Source organism: Suncus etruscus, chromosome 8 (assembly GCF_024139225.1).
Source record: "Suncus etruscus isolate mSunEtr1 chromosome 8, mSunEtr1.pri.cur, whole genome shotgun sequence".
In the NCBI taxonomy this organism is placed as follows: Eukaryota; Metazoa; Chordata; class Mammalia; order Eulipotyphla; family Soricidae; genus Suncus; species Suncus etruscus.
The window spans coordinates 79,700,980-79,723,327 of record NC_064855.1 but is presented as its reverse complement, the minus strand read 5'-3'; the positions used below and the strand labels follow the sequence as shown (position 1 = coordinate 79,723,327).

At 34.6% G+C, this 22,348-nt stretch overlaps 1 protein-coding gene across 1 annotated transcript in view; it reads left to right on the top strand.

Annotated features, from left to right (window-relative positions):
• Positions 1–21,784, top strand: part of PCDH20 (protocadherin 20) — a 119,802-nt gene extending 98,018 nt beyond the window's left edge. Inside the window, 4 exon segments of the mRNA XM_049778498.1 lie at positions 14,957–15,050; positions 16,328–16,414; positions 16,416–16,481; positions 17,702–21,784. Coding sequence (XP_049634455.1) covers positions 14,957–15,050; positions 16,328–16,414; positions 16,416–16,481; positions 17,702–20,431 — 2,977 coding nt within the window. The 3' untranslated portion in view covers positions 20,432–21,784.
• Positions 21,785–22,348: the final 564 nt, after the last annotated feature.

Sequence of the window (22,348 nt, the reverse complement as noted above, 5' to 3'; positions counted from 1 at the left end):
TATTTCCCCAGTAAGAACATCTTAGAGGGAGTTTGACACACTAGAGAGCACTTTCATGCATTCCCACAAGATATACAACTTCTTCAAGTCTTTATGACAGTCATATTATTTGCTATTGAACAGACAATAACAAGAAGATATTCTGAAGTCTAATATGTGTTTTCAGTTTTCGTTTTCTCTGTTTACAATAAATCTAAGTATAGAAAAATTTAAACTTCAACATTTATATTTTTCTATTTCATGTGAATTATAGAAAACTTGAAATTTATTCCCTGTTTTCTTAGGGAAAAAAAGCATTGATGTTGCTTAGTTGCTGGAATATTAAGTTGAGAAATTAGAATAGACAACTATAGGATGTAGGTGGAACTTTCCTGTACAATGTTCTCTTTTTAACAACAAATTTACAAAGTAACAAATATGAAGTAAAATTTAAGAATCTAAAAAAGGAGCAGATATGACAGGGTTCTCTAAAAGATCATGTAAGCCAGATCAAAATTAGAATAGTCTTGAAATTGATGATTAGTTTAATTACCATCTATATATTTAAATGTTAATTATGTGTATGACATTTACATATATTATGTTTCAAACCTTTCACAAAACCTGTTTTCCCAGGTGTTTATTAGATGAGAGAAAACCTATGGCATTGTTTTTTAATGCTAATAATATTTGATTAAATGATCCTCAAATCTATCAATGTGATTTGGAACAAGAATTAGAGACTATAAACTAGTGAAATTGTTAAATGAAACTAAAATTGAGGTTGTTAGAAATTTGGGCTCTGGAAATTAGTTTGGGTTTAAATTTCTGTTCCAATTACTGGACCTTGACAAGTTGCTTACACTTTCTATTAAAATAACTTTATGTTCAAATCTGATTCCACTTTCAGAGCACTATTTATCTATCTTACAGATGGCAGTTAAATTGTTTGGGTTCTAGCCAATATATTTAAAGGGGAAAGATATATGTATAGTTTGTCCAAGATTGATAATACATTCTTGTTTTCTCTTTCCCACTCTCATTAGTGTGAGAGATAAGAGACATGTTACATGTTAAAAATAATGCAATCTCCATCAACTTGGTTTTTGAGTGGAAGTATTTGGTAATCAATAATGTACTTTGAATATTAATAAGAAAGAAGTTATACTGAGGGCTTGGAATTAACTTCTTGTGTGGCATCAGTTTTCTCATATATAACTTGAAAAATAAAATCATAAAGTTATTATTTATAACTTTTCAAAATTGTATGTATGTAAGAAATAAATATAGATTTTAATTCCTAAAAGTAATAATAGTATAGACACTATTTTATCTACTTAGTACTTTTTTGAGGGGGGACGGACCACACCAGGCAATGCTCAGGAGGTAGCTTTGGCTTTGCGCTCAGAAATCACTCTTAGCAGGCTTGGGGGACCATATGGGATGCCAGGAATCAAACCCAGGTTCTTTTTGGGTCTGCCACTTGCATGGCAAATGCTCTACCTCTGTGCTATCTTTCCAGCCCCTATTTTAGTACATTTTAATTTAAAACATTACACCTACATATAGCAAAGTTTAATAATTGGGGTATTGTGTTTTCTCAATTGCTACAAAATACAATAAATCAACAACCTTCACATTTTTAAAGCAAACTATTTCTATAAGACACACAATATTTTTGTTATTTAAAGTATTTTCACATTAATAAGAAATTCGAGTTATTGGTTAATTGTTCATTGGATTCCTAGAAACAATACATTCCCCCATAACACATAAAGGAATATTAACAAAATATAAATAGATAAGGGTAAAGAAAGACAAAGTGAAAGGTGTTAAACATGGGGACACAAAATATAACTCAGAAATCATATGTAATAGTTTATTTCTAGTCTAATATATTAATATTTAAAACTAAAGAACATTTTAATTATTTTTAACCCTAGGATGAAATAACTTTCTCTTAAGCTTCATAAAATTCAACATTTTATAAAAATAAATGAATTAATTAGTATGACGTCAGAGTAAATTATTTCATTTACTTTTCACACTACAAAAATACACCAGAAAATATGGTAATAAAAGTCACTTTTTGGCCAAAAATATGTGCTCTATGGAACAACTATGATATCTTAATTTCTATTCAATTGTACATTTATTTCTCTCTTACATTTTAAAGAAAAGCCCAACACAAAAGTCCCTCAAAAAAAAAAACAAAACAATACTACATTTCCCCAGAAAAATAGTTTTGCTAAATGTAAGAAGAAATTCATTTTCAAGGAAAGAAGCAAACTAGCAGAATTTGTGGGACCAACAATATTTGGATTCTAGGAGATTTAGGAAGCAAAGCTGCAAAATGCAGTATTTTATACCAAATTATACTTAATTTGGATGGAAAATAATTTCATATTCCTTTAATTATACACTTAGCCAAGCTATAAATTAACTCATAAATTTTTTTTTTGGTTTTTCGGGTCACACCCATTTGATGCTCAGGGGTAACTCCTAGCTAAGAGCTCAGAAATTGCCCCTGGCTTGGGGGGACCATATGGGACCCCGGGGGATTGAACTGTGGTCCTTCCTTGGCTAGCGCTTGCAAGGCAGACACCTTACTTCTAGCGCCATCTAGCCGGCCTCATTCTCATAAAATTTTATTAATTTATTTGTATATGCTTGTATTTTAGTTGTAATATGTAGCATGTAATATACACTAAAGATATTGTATTAATAAACATATGTGAAATACAAGTAATATTCTGGCAGGTACTGAATACAGTCTCCTGATTCTAGAAATTTGTGATCTATACTAGTGAAATGAGAAAGACATAGTAGAATGTTTGCTATATCAATATAAAAGATTAATGTATTAAACTCAAATATTCTTAATAAAACTGATTTTCTGTCTTGTTTGATTTATCATTTACAATTTAAAATAAAACTTTACTTGCAGGATAGATAACAGAGTAGGTAAATTCTTACTTTTTATGCTGCTGATCTGTCATCCCATATGGTCATCTTCAGTACCACCAGAAGTGAGCAAAGTGTGCAGAACCCAGAATAACCCCTGAGTATCTCTCAGTGTGACCCGAAACACAAATATAGACAGACAGACAGACAGATATATAGATGAAAAATAGATAGATAGAAAGGTGGATAGATGATAGATTTATGATAGGTAGATAGATGAGAGAGATAGATAGATGATAGATGATAGATGATAGGTAGATAGATGATAGATAGATAGATAGATAGATAGATAGATAGATAGATAGATAGATAGATAGATAGATAGATAGATAGATAGATAGATAGATAGATAGATAGATAGATAGATAGATAGATAGATAGATAATAGATAGATAATAGATAGAGCTTACTAGTAGTATTTAGATAGGAAATAAAATCATTAGACTAAATTGTTAAGATATTTAAAAAATCAGAATAAATGGATTTCTTTATATTACATAATATATGTTATAAATCATCTAGAAAACTATCAATTTCCAAATTAATAAAATGAAAACTTTATTTTCTAAAAGTATTACTAAGCTAATAGAATAATAAAATATAACATAAATATTGGAAAGCAGTTATATAAATATATAATATTTAATAATATATAATTTCTAAAATTTTATCATATAAAACTGATCATACTAATGTAATTAAAGTTCTATTCTAAACAATTAAAGTTTTAAGATACAATAAAATATCTGGAAATATTATATTTTAAATTTCTCATAAAGACATATTTAATATTTAATAACTAATGCAATTAATTTTAATCTTTATAAGTATATGGTTTAAAGATGCTTTTATTTTTATTTTTTTGGTTGTCAGGCCACAACCGGCGGTGGTCAGGGGTCACTTCTGGCTCTGCTCTCAGCAATTATTCCTGGCAGGCTCGGGGGACACCTGGTTCAATTCCCTGCAGTCAATATTGTCCTAGGAACACAAGATTGAGTCCTGAGCACAGGGCAAGGAAAAAGCCTTGAGCACTGCTGAATGTGTCTATCAAACCAAACAAAACAAATTGGATTGAGAAGTCACCAAAAAATAGATTGAACATTTTCAAATATGATAAAGTATGAGCATGTTTTGAAAGAGTTAACTAGATAGTATAAGAATTTCTTATTGAAGAAAGCATGTTAGCAAGTCTACAGAAAAAAATGGATATAGTTATGGTATGCTGATAACATAAATATAAGGAAATGAGAGTATGGAACTACTCTTTTAGTTACCAATTTTTAACCTACAGTGCTAAAATCTATGGTAAACACTTTACATAATTCTCACATTTTAGTTTACTACACCTCAAGGCAAAAAAGTATTTCTAAATCAATTTTACAAGATTAAGATTGAGGTTGATAGAGTAGGCGGGTAGATTTCTGTGACAAGATGCCTGCACCATTTTCTATCTCTGATCCTTCACTGCTATCATGCAATATACGGTTATTTTCATAGACTCTTATAACTGATATTTGAATAGTTATCATAAAAGCAGCTATTCATTCGTAGGCTTGTTATGAATATTAAATTCCATAAAGTTACAGCTCTCTTTTCACTCCCTGGGAAATGGAAATCAATGAAAAATGTTTTGTTTTATTGAGGGATCGACATCAGTTTGTGTTCAAAGGCTACTTCCGGTGTAGTACAAGGGGGCTCACTTGCCAGTGGTCAGGAAACCAGAATATGTTAGGGATTGATTCCAAGTTTTCCACCTGCAAATCATGTGCTGTATTGAGCACGTGAGGGAGTCCCTGAATAAAATCTCCGAATATAATTCCTGAATAAAACATATTGAATATTTTTGTTAAATTAAAAAAAAAGTTTTAAAATCCTAGGTAATGTTCAAGGTAACACCATTAGTAACATATAGAATGAAGAACTGGAGCCAGTTTATACGACCACAGAGCTTAGACTCAATTAAAATGTTGTTTCTTGGGGCAGGAGAGTAAGCATAAAGGTAGGGCATTTGCCTTGCATGCAGACAGATGGTGGTTTGGATCCCCGCACCCCATATGGTCCCCCGAATTTGTCAGGAGCGATTTCTGAGCATAGATCCAGGAGTAACCCCTGAGCTCTGCCGATTATGATCCCCTCCTCAAAAAAATGTTGTCTCTTGACCATAGTCACAAGCTATAAGGAAATGCCATCGCATAGTTGGACTAGTGGTCAGAGAAGTATGAAAGTATTCTTTAATAATATAAACCATTCCCAGACACATAGTATTTCCACACCCTGAAACAAGTGTTAATTAAGAAACAGATGAACCAGCTTTGAATAATTAAAGGAAACATTCCAGACTAAGGGTGAATTGAGTACTGAGCAGCAGAGAGTGAATCAAATCCAAATGGCTCCTACCATTACATTTCCATGGACTAGATTATAATAGACTTTGTCTATTGTGATGAAATATTTGCTTTATTTTAAAATCTTATTTTCCTAGTTTGTTTTTACTTCCCAACTAGATCTATCTTCAGAAAGAATACACTGAGTCATAGGAGAATGTCCTTGTGATAGTTATATTTTCACTGCACATTTTTTTTCTCTTCTAATCATGTAAATGTAGTGATTCAAGTTGGCCTTCTATTTAATTACCTAAACCACTTTAAGAGTGAAATAGAACACTATAAACAGGCTAAAGCCAGAATGTCCTAAGGAAATGGTGTCATGTATATTTAGCCTAAGTCTGTATTAGTTAAGGCCTGAAATTCTAAAATACTTTAACTTCCCTCTTTTCCCAAATAATATGCATCAATTGTATAACTATGTAGCTTAGTATACTTAAAATAATACTTCCTAAATTAAGGTAATGCTAATCATGATAAATGTTTAGTTATATTATTGTGATCATAGTGTGTCTAGTGTTTGAAATTTAATTTCTATTTTATTTATTTTTAATTTAAATGCATGGTTACAAGGTGGCTCATATTAAGTTTTTTTTACAAATAAATATTTTTTATGATTGAGTTAGTGCATACGAAGTTAAGAACTTTCACCAGTGCACATTTCCTGTCACCCTGTCAAGTGTCTTTCTCATCCTTCCTGATGCCCCTTCACTCCCACCCAACCTCCCCCATCTGAAATTTAATTTTAACTGAAATTTTTTTGTATTATAAAGATATTATAATTTTATAGACATGATTGTACATATATTTCAATATGTTTAAATCTATGTATGCATGAATATGTTATTCTCTTACTACAATAAATTCATGTATCACTTAATATAATGAATGTTCAAAAGCTGTTGGCTTTTACTTGCTTACTACACTTATTTAATTCTATGAGGATTCATGGAAAGCAACCACTTAAATTTTTTAGGCAATAGTCTTTTTAACAACCATTTGTTCAGACTTCTACACTTGCAACATTTCAGGAACAACTATTTAGTCCTCTATGCATTAATATAATGATAACAAAATTATAACATAACTTCAGTTCAGTATTTCTCCAACAGATGGCAACAGTAGTTACTGGTTTCTTCATATTGATTAACTACATTTCAGTATTTGATACATCTGTAAGTATGGCTACTTTCATTTGTTCTAATTATTTTAGCACATTTTAAATTATCTTATGATAAATCATGTTGAATAATGAAGAAATATCTGTAGTGGAAAAAATTTTAAATGTTATCTGAACAACAATAGTGCATTTTGAAATGTAGGTTAAATCTAGTAACAGGGAGAATTTAGGGGCTACAGTTTAAAAATAACAATGGATTAAACTTAGAAATCTAAGTATAGAAATGGGCAACAAAATTTATAATTAAAGGACTCTGATAGTAATTATAAAGAAACACAAAAGATACCTTTGCTGGAGCCTGTAGTTAAAGAATGAAAAGAAAAACAAGAACACCCACCAAAGACAAAATAAGTCAGAAATAAAAGGTACAAAATGTAATTTAGTGTAGTGTGGCTGAAGTCAAAGTAACATTAACTAGAACATGGAAAAGAGTGATGAGAAAAGTTATAGCAGCTAGAGCAAGGTTAGCACTTTGTTATATCCGCCATTCTTTAGCATCTGATAACATGCGAAGAAACATGCTGTATGCTTGTCAAGATTTATGGGTAGATACAAAGTTGACACTATATCTTTGATATTTTCTTTGGTAAACTACAAATGGTAATAGAAAAGGTCACTGCAACCCTTATTCGGCATTATGTAGGTTAACAGTAGGCTGTGGGATAGCTCCTCAGAGAGTTTTTGGCAGTGATTCAGATTCAAAGGATCCATCTCTAGCTTAGAGGAGCTGCTCTTACGTATTATATGGAAATATGGAGATGGCACCTGGAATTAATTCTAATCTACGAGTCCCACATAAGTTCTAAAATATTCACGCTCACAGCTAGCAAGAATACTCGAGGTTTCTGAGCATTTTGACTAGTGAAACGTGTGTAAAATATCTTTTATAAGATCATTACTGAATATTTTAACAAGCGCTGACAGATACTAATAGATTCAGGGTATTATTTTTCTTTCAAGGTATTGGAATATGGGAGTGACTTTTTAATTTTTTTTCTCTAAGATACTATTCTGTACATATCCTCATTTAGAAGAAAGAAAATTGCTTTAGTAAAGAATATTTGTTGTGTTTATGCAACATTCAAGATATTGTGTATTGTAATTGAGGGGAAACACACACACAAATTATTTCCTTCTTAGGTAAATCTCCCTATGTTTTTCTCTTTGACTTTCTTTTCTCTGTTTTTTACTCAGGATTAATATCAGAATGTGGAATCTTAGTAATGGATAACATTAATTCAGCAGTTCATTTCACCTATAAATGCTTGACTTAAATATTTTTAAAGACAACTTAGTGAATTAAACATATTTTATAATGTAATATGACTTAACAATCTGTTAAGTTCTCAATTTGCTTCCAAAAATCTGGATTCACTCTTTGGCACTTCTTACGGCTTCCTGAACATCACCAAGAGTGAACCATCTCAGCTCACCCAGGAATAAGTCTTCAGCATAGTTGAATGTTACTCAACTACAAACAAAAGTTAATTGTCATTAGAAAATTCTGATTGCTACTAGTGATATATATATATATATATATATATATATATATATATATATATATATATAATTAAGAGCTGGTGGGCATTTAGAATGTTTATGAGTTCATTAACCAGATCTCTCATCAAGTAAAAAAAATATTTTCACGCAACTAAATTTTTCCGAAATAGTTTTATTTTAAGCAACTAAATATTCCTGAAAATTTTGTTTACAAAGTTAGTTTTATTTGCTTGATAATCTAAATAAAAAATTATGATTATTTCACAAACATCTATGTTCATTTTTGGTGGTCTGGAATTATGCAAGTCTCCCATGGTTTTGTATCTTTGTTATGTTTCTCTTACTATAAGATTCTCTATATTGTATATGATGTATTCATATTCAATATCCGCCATATGTGCTCATTTCAGTAAACAAAAGAAAAACAGAACATATAAAATTAAAACTCTCTACCAGCAAAATATGTTAGCACAAGTCTGGGGAGATCACTGAGAGTCGTAGAGCAGATATGTCTTTTAGCTTGATGCCCAGAGTTTGATCCCCTACCATATGTTCCCAGTGTGGAGTGACCTCTAGCCTTTGAATTAGCAGTAGTTCTTCAACATCATCTGTTATTGCTTCCTCCAATGAAAATAATTACGAACAAGCAAATAACTTCAATTTTTCCTTATTCAATCTAACTCTTCACTTCTATACTGGGTGACCTCAAGCAACCTATTAATTTTTGAAAAGCTCAGATTCTTCTTTTTTATGGGCTCATTATTAACTTACAAAATGTTTCTGAATATTAAAGGCAATGCACTTGGCAAAAATTAAGTACTCAGTAATTAGTAACTGTTAATAGTATTACAGGTTGATATCAGAATAGTCATGCAGATGTATGCTTGTTTGTTTTGTTTTTTGCAATGTATAGTATAAATATATATATAGTATAAAACAAAACAGAAAGATTATGTGATCATTTTATATAACAATTTAGATTGTTACTACTAATTTTTACAAGATCCTTAAATTTATGGCTAAAGTTTAGTCTATATTACTTTTTAAAAAATTTTAAATTGGGTTTTTACACCCTACTGCTTATGTGCCAAGGAATCCGATACAAAGAGATTTTATAAAGCCAGGCAAAAGAATGATCAGTCTGTATAAAACCATTGCTTGAGTACAAATTTTCATTAAGCTTTTTCAAATGTAACAACCACAGTTTGTGGGAGGAAAGAATAGGTATCTGAAGGATACAGGACACAGACTGGCTCAGTTCCCCAATACCAAATTTAAAATGACTTCTCTCCTTCAATGGATTTGTTTTGCCCCTGACCTAATTTCTATGCTAATTTGTAGGGTTTAAGATTGCTTTATTCTCTGCAAAGCCCATGCATCCTCACTTCTTTTAAGTCTGCCAGGGCCCAACTGCAGGGAATCAAGCATATATACATATATATCATCAATAAACTGCATTCAGTTAACTCTTCATTATTCAGTGACTGTTGAGCCACTTTGTAGATTTTCCATGCCCTTCCCTTTCTCCTCCTCAATCCTACTACCTTTCTTTTGATGATTTCACTGCTCATTATCACCTCTACCAGAAGTGAGAAGGAAGAATGTGAAATTTAAATGAGCTGAAAATGACTTTTAAAATTTATTTTGAGATAAAGAGAGAAAGTTAAAAATGTGAGCTAAAATTAGCCTAGGGTTTTCTAATGACTTCACCCAGCTTTCCTCATCCAAGTTAAAGTGATTCTAATTGAGTTCTGAAAATAAAAGTGTCCCTCAAACCAGTCATATCCCTCCTCTTGTAATAGACAGCGAAAGAAATAAATAGTAAATGTATTTATTCCCATGTTTTTAAATATGATGAAAATATTAGATATACTAAAATTTACACAATTCCTATTTTTAAAATGCAGTTTAGTAGTACATTATTTAGAATGTAATTATGTTATATAATATTATAATATCCTTTCAGTCAATTTGTATTTATTTCTGAATACATAAATTCATTTAGCTTATTTCTTATTTGTCTCACAATTTTTGAGTTGTGGGGGGGAGTGCAAAAATATTTTATTCGTTTTGCAGCTTATCTAATGAGGATTTATCAGTTTACACAAATCAGTACTATTTCTTCAATTGCATATGTATATTAACAGTGAATAAAATAATATAAAATAAGATAATTAGCAGTATATACAGCAAAGTTTAGAATCATATCTCCTGGAAATAGTACACTAAATAGTAGTCAGTGTGTTTCTAAGTTATTTTTAATAAAAACTATACCAATACCAAAATGGACTACTATTTTAGCAATGGGAGAGAAAAATAAGTATTTGAATATAACCACACTTTGAAATTAGCCATGGACCATTCTTATAATTCCCAGGTAATATATTCAGTAATGACGATGTTATTTTTAAATTTACTTAGAACTCTGCATTATTTCAGAGGTTCACATATATATGCACACACAATGTATTTGATTTGGAAGAAGATATAAGCTATTCAAACACAGTGATTGTTTGTGCCCTGTGAGGATTCAAATAGAAATAGTAATTTACTAAAAGCATTTTTAATAAATCCAAAAATATAATACCACATATAGACATTTGCTTTTCATAATCCTAAATCCTACATAGGGTATCCTGATTTCCATCAGAAACTGATTTTAGATACAGAACCAAAAATAAGCCTTGAACACAGCAGGTGTTGGATAAATAATTTAAGTAATATAATGTATATATATACATAGATGTATATATAACTCAAAATAATACCTTACAGAAAAGTAATGCCCTCAATAGTTTTTCTCAGTGCAGGTGAATGATAAATGTATGAAGAGTTAGCATACATAAACTTATATATAAGTTCCAGATTTATCTGTTCAGTTGAGAGGGCATACCAAACTGGATAGATTGTGAGTTTTTTTATTTATTTATTTATTTGTCTTGAATGTTTGGGCCACACCCGGTGACACTCAGGGTTTACTCCTGGCTATGCACTCAGAAATCACTCCTGGCTTGGGGACCATAGGGGATCAAACTGCGGTTCGTCCTAGGCTAGCGCCAGCAAGTCAGATGCCTTACTGCTCTGTGCCAGTGCTCTGGCCCCTAGATTGTAAGTTTTGAAGACTACAGATCCACCATACACCAGTGCTTCTCAATTATTTTCTGTCTTGCCCCTTAGGAAGAAAAAAACAATTTTTGTGTCCCCTGCATGACTGTAAACAGTATCTTTATTAAAAAAAATTTTAACCTCCAAACAAAAATATATAAAATAATCAGAGGTGATGTCTGGATAAATGGCTACAATTAGCACATTTTGCAATGCATAACTTTTCAAAGCGGGGTTTGAAGCAGGACACAGCAACTCTCAGCTCCAGAGAGATACAGAGAAATAAACATGGGGCTTAGCTTGTTATGACATTGTTTGCCGAGGTCAAACGTGTCCCCCTTTACGGATCCTCGTGCCCCCGGGGGGCATGCCCCACTATTTGAGAATCACTGCAAAAATCACATAAAATACTTATAAATTAATATAACAATAACTATATCATAAACATTGACATAACATAACTATGTATAAACCATATAGGTCTTTATAGTATATATATTTACCTAGTAAATATGAAGGGTAAGAATAAGATAAGTAATAGTAAACATGTAAGTCACGTAGTAGTGTAGAATGGCATGCATAAATGGTTAATTTTATTGCTTCTAAAATATATATAATTGTTTTACACATAATATCAACTTTCATATTTTATTACTGACTCAGAAAAAATGCATATTTATATATTAATCTTACTATGCTAAGCTCTATATTTATTGCAATATATATTAATATTTTTGCTTATAATTTTAATATTTATATGTATGGCCATATGAATTTAGTTAATATAAGTACATATCATACAGTTAAAATGATTATATATTATGATATAATTATTTCATCTATTTTGTATGCTTTATACTTAAATGTGTGCATATATAATTTGAACATTATATATATATTCTAAACTAATAAAAGTAACTACTATTCTTATATTCCCTTAATATTACTACGTCTCTCCTTCTCACCCTTAACAAACTGTGAATTTATAGAATTAGGCTATTTTATATTAATTTTAAATTTTATTTACATAGTTATTTAAGTTGCTATTTATTTACTCATTTTTAGTTTGGGGTTCACACCTGGAAATGCTCAGTAGTTACCTATAAATATGCACTCAAGATTTACTCAAGGTGGTGCTCAGGATAAGACACAGGGTGCTGGGCATCTAACCCAGTTTGAGCACTTGCAAGGCAATTAGTTTATCTGTGGTACTATTGCTCTGGCCCTCAAACTATTAAGTTTTATACTTATACACCTACATAAAAGAATAATTCAGTCTCTTAAAAAAGTGTTTTTAACTTATTGATTTATAATTTTTTAAATGACAGGAGTTTAACTTTAGTCACCTTTATATGTGTGTAGATTCCACCTTGTCTACATTACATTAAAAAGATCCCTTATATTTAGGATATAAAGTAACAGTAAACAAACAACAAATCACCAAGGCATCAGAATAAAAGACTTTGTCTACAAAACTGAACTAAAATGGGATAAGAGTGTAGTTGAGAATGGTCCTTAGAGCATTGGTCAGAAAAATACTGATGATGTGTGTAGTGCTGGAATGATGCAGAGGTTCAAAGTATAATTAACAGTATCTCAATAAAAATGGTAAATATAAAAAGGTGACTGTTAGTTTCATATAATAAAAAAGGCAAGGTATTTAAATGGAATATTACAGGAATTTGCTTCAAAGCAGTTTTCAACTTTTATGTCTATATAGTGTTATGATTTGTGTGGCTCTCAGACTTTCATTAAATTGTTTCAAATGGTACAATCAAAATTTATTTAATACTTAAAAGGAACCTAACACAACTCTTCATAAACATTTACTATTTAAAATATATTTATTTATTTATTTTGTTTTTTTCTTTTTTAATATTTTTTTCTTTATTTAAGCATCTTGATTAAAAATATGATTGTGATTAGGTTTCAGTATATTTATTTAATATGTACAAATATTACAAATGTTAATATGACAGATATTAACAAATAATGATCACAGAATTTTAGAGATAAATTAATGAGATGAATTAATAAATAATGGTAAAAAGTTAACTTTAAGTGACATTATACAGTAAATAATAAAATTAACCTGCTTTTATTCATAAACTGTTAAAATAATGTGCATATAATGTCTTTTTTGAAATACAAATTGAAACAGAGAGGTGTGATGACTTGTCTAAAATCATACAGTAGCTTAACAACAACCCAAAGAATGGACTCATAAACCCTTGACTGAGCTCAGTGTATCATCTATTGTATCAAGTTGTTTTCCTTGTCTATAGAAAAAATAGGATTGAGAGGCATATAATCTAACTATTCTTCTAGATCAATTTTTACAAAACACCTGGGAAGCAGGCCCAGGGTAATTGAGACATCTGAGAAGTTCAAAAGTATTATTTTCAATGAACTACAAACATAGAAACTCTTTATCTTAGAAAGAAATATGTGACACCAGATGGTAGGTCGCAGGCTGATGTCATATGGGACAGGAGTTTGGGATGTTTTCACAATGCTCAGAAAGAAGGTATGGAAGGAGAAAACAAAAAGGAGAGTATTTGTTCTTTTATTTTTTGAGCCCAGTCACAGTGTAAAGATGTGATAGGACATTGTTTAGATCTTCAAAGGAAAAAAATTGTACCTCAGTTAACATTTTGGAATATAATATATGTCATTACCTTAATTTGTGTCAAGCTATCCCATCTTGATAACAAACTTTGCCAAGACTTGAAAGCATGGCTTCTTAAACTCTTTTCCAATCAAGACCTCTGATCATTGAAAATGCAATATGGATAAGCATTGCCAGAACAAATTGATGTGTTCATTTTAAATTAATTTTCAGTGGTTGCACATAGAAACCTTTTCCTATTGAGAAATTTTTTCAACCTCTACTTTCATAGGCTAGATATAATGCAAAGTTTCACACTTGTCTGAAACATTGTTAGCTGGGTTCCAACTTACTTAATAGAATATTTCATGTAGTTTAGAAAAGGTGTTCCTGTGTGCATATGTTTAGTTTATTTTCTAACTTAGGAACTGGGATGAGCAGGAATAAATCTTTCATAAAGAAAGCTAGGTAAGATAAAAGACCAAGGCATTCACTGCAAAATAAAGAGCTAAGAATCTAGGAGAAGTTAATGACAATTGAGAAAACACTAGAAAAAAGGTGCTGTCATTCTTTTGGGTTATCTTCTGGAAGACAGTTTCTGTCATTGTCTTTATACACCAAGTGAAGAAAAAAATCACCCAATCTTTGAGAAGATAAAAGGTGAGTACTGTCTGTACAGATGTAAATAGAATTAATTTAGAATGAGGATCTAATCTGCATACTCCCTGAGAGTCTATAGCTTGCCTATTAGGGATATGTGCTAACAAACTCCAGAAGTTATAGACATTGCATGAAGATATGAATTAAACACATTTCAGAAGCAGTTTGCTACTGATTTTTGAAGTTGGGTGTGTTTTAACTACAGTCCCGGAAGTAAGTATTTACCAATTATGATAATATTTCAGCTGCAGGGTAGAGTAAACAGCTGGAGAAGCTAAGAAATTCAAATGATATTTTCCTGACTGCTCTTGTTTACCAGCTCTATAAAGACTGGCCTTACACCCACATATTCCTGAGTATGTGTGTGTGTGTATGTGTGTTTACCACTTTATCAACACTCAGGTTTCATGCTTAAGAGCTTAAAGTAGGTAATTTTAGAGGTCAGATTTGTATTTCAAAGATTTTTATTTGTGGACTCTGTGTAGAACTCCATTGTGCACTAAAAAGTTTTTATAGCCACCAGGTGTTTGATATATTGGGTTGTCACTATTTAGTACTCTGTGTCTTTTGAATTAGTGAGGATGAGAAGACGACAGAAAAGGACAGAAGCTACATTACTAGTTCAGAAGAGGAATTTGTATCCTTTAGCATAGGTAGAAGGAAACAGAATGTAAGTGGTTCCTATGGCAAGTAATGGAATGCCAGATATTCCTTGAACCCAAGAGGAAGACTTTTGATATTCTGAGCCTAGTCACTAGGTTTTCAGCTGGGAGGGGATTTGTTTTCAGGGTAAAAGCTCAGGAGATGTGAAAAAAATGGTGATGAAGAAAAATGCCCACATAGAGATTAAGACCAATGGTCTTGTTTCACAGACTTAATGCACTGGGATTCTTTACCCAGACCTCATTTCAAAAACGAAGAAACAGGTTACAGGCTAGTTGGTGTTGGTGCCAGAGGGACAAACCCAGCATTTTGGACCACATTTCTTTATTATTCCTTTCCAAAGGACATTTTTTTTTTCTATTAAGAATTCAGAAAAAAAGATCATTGTAATAATAATAATAATCATTATATATTAAGTTGAAAGGTAATCATTTTTTGAATGTAGACTCCAGGAATGACCAAAAAATAAAAAGTAAACAAAAATGCATGCCTGGGAGAAATATATTGTAAGTGCTTGCAGGCAGAACTATTTCTTTAAGTCACAGTTGCTTCCACTTTCTCCTTTTAGTTCTTGCCCCTGGCCAGAAGCCAAGACTGAGTCTAAAGACCAGGAGAACACACATTCAGAGCACTAGCTCCTACATCTAGGAAACTAGCAGGCGTCTTACAGCATCCACAGCGAAGATTTGAGACTGGAGCACGCCAAAGCTTTTGCTGAATTCAAATATCTCTTCCCCCTCTGTCTCGATCGCCTTATAGAGAGTTTGAAATCCCTTCCCTCCGCAGAGCCAAAGAGGATTTCCCGCGGCTGGGTGCCAAGGCGGCTGGATCCAAGTCTCTGCAAAGAACTGGTGGCCAAAGGAGGAATCGTGCCTGGAAATTGCTCCTGAGAGCCGAATTTCTCTCTGACTACTCAAATATAAAATGCAGGTGTGCTTAGTTTATTTTCTTGTTCTACTAACCGGTCTCTGGCTCGCAACCTGTGGACTGGGTTCTGAGCCCAAGGAAGGAGGCAGTTAGGGCCCGAAAGGAAGCTCTGGGTCACCGTTGGGAGACGCAACCCCCTTTCACCCCAAATAAGGCTACCGCTGCGGGGTCTGGACTTGGCGTGCCCAGCCAGGCCTCCTTGCCCCCCTGCCCTCTTGCCATCCTGCCCCCCTAAAGCTCGGGGCCTTAATTGCCGCGCCGGTGACTATTGGCTGAAGTTCCCCCAGCGATTTGCATTGCACAGAGAGGGAGTGTCTTCCGTCGCCCGGGCGTCTGGAGTGAGCGCGCTGACTGCAGCTTCCCCGGGAGTGCTTGCTTGGCCCAGGGAATGCGCACAGCTCGCGGGCCCTGGCATTGAGCTGGCGTCCGGCGACTTGGCACCCGGGGCCTGGATATGGGGCGTCTAAATCGTCCCAGGAGCAGCAGCAGCACCAGCCCCAGAAACCTCCCGGTAAGTGGAAAGATGCCCGAGTCCCCCCCCCCCCCTTCACCCCCATCGAAGTTGCAAGATGCAAGGCAATTAATTGACATTCTGGATGGGTTTCCAAATTCCAAAATCTTTTACCTTTTTCATCTTCGAAACTTCTGGGGGAAGATGGCAAAGCAGAGGAGGAAAAAAAGAAAGTTGACCGTGAGTGGCTTTTCGGTTTTGGGAAAGGGATAGATAGACTAGTGTTTGGGGTCCGGAGAGGAAGTTTCAGAAGCAGAAATATTGACAGATGATGCCAAGGTGTGTGTGTGTGTGTGTGTGTGTGTGTGTGTGTGTGTGTGTGTGTGTGTGTGTGTGTGTGTTAGATTCTCTTTAGATAAAATCATACTCTGGGATTGTTTCCTTGCTGCCAGCATCAGGCTAGGATGGTCTACTGCAGTTGACAAATTGCTTTTGCATGATCACTTTGGGTCTTTAACTTCTCTTCCCCGCTTGGGGATAGAGGATGAGTGGGGAGGGGATTTGGGGAAAGGATGGAGATCCTTGCTTTGAATTTAGATGCACGCTTTCCAAAGAACATCACTTCTGATCTAAAAGTGTTTGTTGTTGGAGTGGGGAGTGTGGAAAGGTGAGGTCCGAGGGAAGCACGAACCTATAGTTGCCAGCTTATTAATATTAATTGACATTTAGGTGATTGTGATGGGTGTCCTCGAGGGGAGGCGATAGATTTCTCCTTCTGGGGGAGCTCAGAGTAAAATATTTCTCTAGAAATTGCCCACCTTGCAGTCCATCTTTATCACAAGCCCCTCCTTCCCCAGCCCAGCTCTGTGCTTTCCTGGTCGCGTTGCGCAGTCCTACTCTCATTCCTTGTTTTCAGGGATGTTTGACATGTCTCATTCCCACTGTGGACTGAGCCAGGGTGGAGGTGAGGGGAGAGGAAGAATGGGTAAAAATAGAAAAGAAACAAAAAAAATTTAGTGTTGGATTCAGCGTTGTCCCATAGAATTTTTTTTCTTTTCCCTTTTCCTTTCTTTTTTCTTTTTTGTATTTTTTTTTTTTTTTCTCAGCAAGCTTCCTCTTCATCCCGCTCGCTCCCAGACTTAGAAGGTTTACTGTCAAGAAAGAGGACTGGGAATTGGGGCAGGAGAGATGAGTCCAGGCATTAGCATTTGACTGCAATCCACTTGTTTCCCCGGGTGTGTAACGAGCCTTCTCCCCTCTCCCCTGCTCCCCCATTCCAGCATCTGTTTCTCTTCTTCCTCTTCGTGGGACCCTTCAACTGCCTCGCGAGTTACAGTCGGGCCACGGAGCTCCTGTACAGCCTGAACGAGGGACTCCCTGCCGGAGTGCTCATTGGCAGTCTGGCCCAGGACCTTCGTCTGGTGCCCCCTGCTCCCACCGGGAGAAACAAGCCGCAGTGGCAGCCACCTGAGCGCTTGGGTGCTGAGCTGAATCCCCCTCTGTCCTTCAGCCTGGCCTCCCGGGGACTGAGTGGCCAGTATGTTACCCTGGACAACCGCTCCGGGGAGCTGCACACGTCAACACAGGAGATTGATCGTGAGGCCCTGTGTCTGGAAGGGGGTGCAGGGGCTGCCTGGGGCGCCAGCATCTCCATTTCCTCCTCCCCTTCCCAGGACCAGTGTCTTTTGCTTCTGGATGTCCTGGTCCTGCCTCAGGAATACTTCAGGTTTGTGAAGGTGAAAATTGCAATCCGGGACATCAATGACAATGCTCCACAGTTCCCTGTGTCTCAGATCTCCGTGTGGGTCCCAGAAAATGCACCTATAAATACTCGTCTCGCCATAGAGCATCCTGCCACCGACCCAGATGTAGGAACGAATGGGGTTCAGACCTACCGCCTCCTGGATTACCATCGCATGTTCACCCTGGATGTGGAAGAGAATGAAAATGGGGAGCGCACCCCCTACCTGATTGTCATGGGCCTGTTGGATAGGGAGACTCAGGACCAGTATGTGAGCATCATCATAGCCGAGGATGGTGGATCTCCACCTCTACTGGGTAGTGCCACACTCACTATTGGCATAAGTGACATTAATGACAATTGCCCTCTTTTTACTGAGTCACAAATCAATGTCACGGTGTATGGGAATGCTACAGTGGGCACACCGATCGCGGCTGTCGAGGCTGTGGATATAGACTTGGGAATCAATGCTCAGATCACCTATTCTTACAGCCAAAAAGTTCCACAGGCTTCCAAGGATTTATTTCACCTGGATGAAAACACTGGAGTCATTAAACTTTTTAATAAGATTGGAGAAAATGTTCTACAGACACATAAGCTCACTATCCTTGCTAATGGGCCTGGCTGCATCCCTGCCGTGATTACTGCCCTAGTGACCATCATCAAAGTAATTTTCAGACCACCTGAAATTGTTCCTCGTTATATAGCAAATGAGGTAGACGGTGTTGTTTACCTAAAGGAACTGGAACCTGTGAACACCCCAATTGCCTTCTTCACCATTCGAGATCCAGAAGACAAATACAAGGTGAACTGCTACCTGGATGGCGATGGGCCATTTAAGTTATCACCCTACAAACCATACAGCAATGAATATTTGCTGGAAACCACAAAACCTTTGGACTACGAACTACAGCAGCTATATGACGTATCTGTGGTGGCCTGGAATTCTGAGGGATTTCATGTCAAAAAAATTCTTAAAGTGCAACTCTTAGATGACAATGATAATGCTCCTATTTTCCCTCAACCCTTGATAGAACTCACAATCGAAGAAAACAACACACCCAATGCCTTTTTGACTAAACTCTATGCTACAGATGCAGATAGTGGAGAGAGAGGACAAGTTTCTTATTTTCTGGGACCTGATGCTCCATCTTATTTTTCTTTAGACAATGTCACAGGAATTCTCACTGTTTCTACTCAGCTGGACAGAGAAGAGAAAGAAAAATATAGATACACAGTTAGAGCTGTGGACTCTGGGAAGCCACCAAGGGAGTCTGTAGCCACTGTGACTCTCACGGTATTGGATAAAAATGACAATAGCCCACGGTTTATCAACAAGGATTTCAGCTTTTTTGTGCCAGAGAACTTCCCAGGATATGGTGAAATCGGTGTAATTAGTGTCACAGATGCTGATGCTGGGCGGAATGGATGGGTGGCCCTCTCAGTGGTAAACCAGAGTGATATTTTTGTCATAGACACGGGAAAGGGCATGTTAAGAGCCAAAGTGTCTTTGGACAGAGAGCAGCAAAGTTCCTATACTTTATGGGTTGAAGCTGTGGATGGGGGTGAGCCTGCACTCTCCTCCTCTGTAAAAATTACCATTCTCCTTCTTGATATCAATGACAATCCTCCTCTGGTTTTATTTCCTCAGTCTAACATGTCTTATCTGTTGGTACTACCTTCTACTCTCCCTGGCTCCCCAGTTACAGAGGTCTATGCAGTTGATAAGGACACAGGCATGAATGCTGTTATAGCTTACAGCATCATAGGAAGAAGAGGCCCAAGACCTGAGTCTTTTAGAATCGATCCTAAAACTGGCAACATAACTCTGGAAGAGGCATTGCTACAGACAGATTACGGGTTGCATCGTTTGCTGGTGAAAGTGAGTGATCATGGTTATCCTGAACCTCTACACTCTACGGTCATGGTCAATTTATTTGTCAATGATACTGTCAGTAATGAGAGTTACATTGAGAGTCTTTTAAGAAAGGAGCCAGACATTAATATAGAGGAGAAAGAACCACAGATCTCAATAGAACCAACTCACAGGAAGGCCGAATCTATTTCCTGCATGCCTACCTTAGTAGCACTGTCTATAATAAGCCTGGGTTCTATCACACTGATCACAGCAATGGGCATCTACATCTGTTTAAGGAGAGGGAAAAAATATCACAGGGAAGTTGAAAATTTGGAAGTACAAATTCCACTGAAAGGAAAAATTGATTTACATATGAGAGAGAGGAAACCAATGGATATTTCTAACATTTGACATTTTATTGTGGAATAACACAAAGAGGCTTAATTAACTTTGGGTATACTTTGCCACCTAAGCAAGATGTGTATGGATGGTAGTTCCAATGAAGGACAAGTAATTTATAACTTGTACTATATTGTAAATGGATGTTTACAGGTTTTTAAATTTAAAATCAGAGGTTATAAAATGTGTACAGCATTTTCTAATAAAATTAGTACTAACAGCTATAAAACTGTTATTAAAAGAAAGTTTGAATGTGATTTGCAGTTTTCATACAACAAACATGATTACTAAAACCAGGCAGCATAGGTAAGAAAATGGTCATTTTTTTTCTTTAAAAAGTCCTTTAACCACAAGAGGGCATCCACTGCTCCTTTGAAAGGAACAGTTTTGAGGTATTGTACATGACAGTTGTTGTACATGAAATTAATGAGAGTATATTTTAAATATATTGTTTTTAACATGTAACACATGCAATTAAAATAAATTTTAATCTAGCTAAATGTATAAGAAAGAAAAAGGATACATTTATAAATAGAAAGTTTATTACCTCATGAGTACATTACTGTAGTTTCAAAGAGAAGGCATTTTTGAGAAGGTACACTTCTTTTTAGCAAGAATTAAGACCTTGCCATGTGCTGATGTTCCTACCTGCTGAAGAATATCTCACATACTTTGTATTCTTATTGCTTTCAGCTTTCAGAGCTTTCAGCTCTCCTATTGCACTTGTTTCATCACAGGGGGAGAAATCTACTGAACATATAATTAGAAAGTGTGTCCACAAAACACAGCCAGAAGCAAAGAAATGTTGCAATCCTTAGTTGGTTTCATAAGTGTTCTTGATATTTGGGTATTTTAATTTTATTAGTAGTACTTTTATACTTTGTTTACATACTAGATTTTTGTAAGTTTCAACTCATCCTTTACATAAAAAAGGAAATTATATTAAAATAAAATTAGGCCAGAAGCGAGTGTGCACTATTTGTTGTTTAATTCAGCCTTTTATATGAAAATTGTACTTAGCGTTTTGTGTTGTTGAGGACTGTGGGCTATGGTTCTGGCTTCCTTTCTCTGGCTTTGGATTAAGGCCAAGACTTATTTGCTAGTGCAGCAGCTTATTTCTTTGGTAATTTAAGTTTTACTGATTCCTTTAAAATGAAACAAATTGGATCACCAGTAAGTGATTACATCCACATCATTGTGCAAACTGAAAAAATTTTATTTTACATGAGACCTACAGTAAATTTGTATGTATAAATAAGGAATGTGTTAGCTTAAACTGAATCATTCTGCTTTTGTCATCATTGTCTCTGTACTGTACCAAAATTGTTTTTATGTCTGAAAATTAAAGGTATATATTTTCATAAATGCTTTCTCATTTTTAACATTTATATTACATTATAGATATGGGTTTATCTTTCTCCAAAGTGCTTATTATTGGCATTTGCTTACTTTTTAGAGGTAAATATGGATATAATGTAAATATCTTGTTAAATTAAACTATATATTGAACTAATTCTTTACTCAAACATTGAGTAAATTACTAAGTATTTGCATCTATAAACATATATACATATATGAAGAGTATATGTCTATGTTTGAAGGAAGTTAAAGTATAAAATCTATATTCATGCATGGGAAAATGATTATTACTTATTTAGAATTGGTTATAAATATCTATTTTATAACTAACCCTCTAATAGCTGTATTGAAATAGATTTTAATACATTTCAAAATAAAAACATTAAAAAACAAAAAGAATCAAATGGGAACACCATTTGGAATTTTATTAATATTTTTCAATTCCATCAATTTAAATTTGAGTACATAAATAATAGGAATATAAAGTTTCAGTGTCTGTTAAAATATTTGTATGTTTTTATTGAAAATTCCTCTTGTTGGAGAAACCTTTAGGCTAGAAGGTAAGGTACT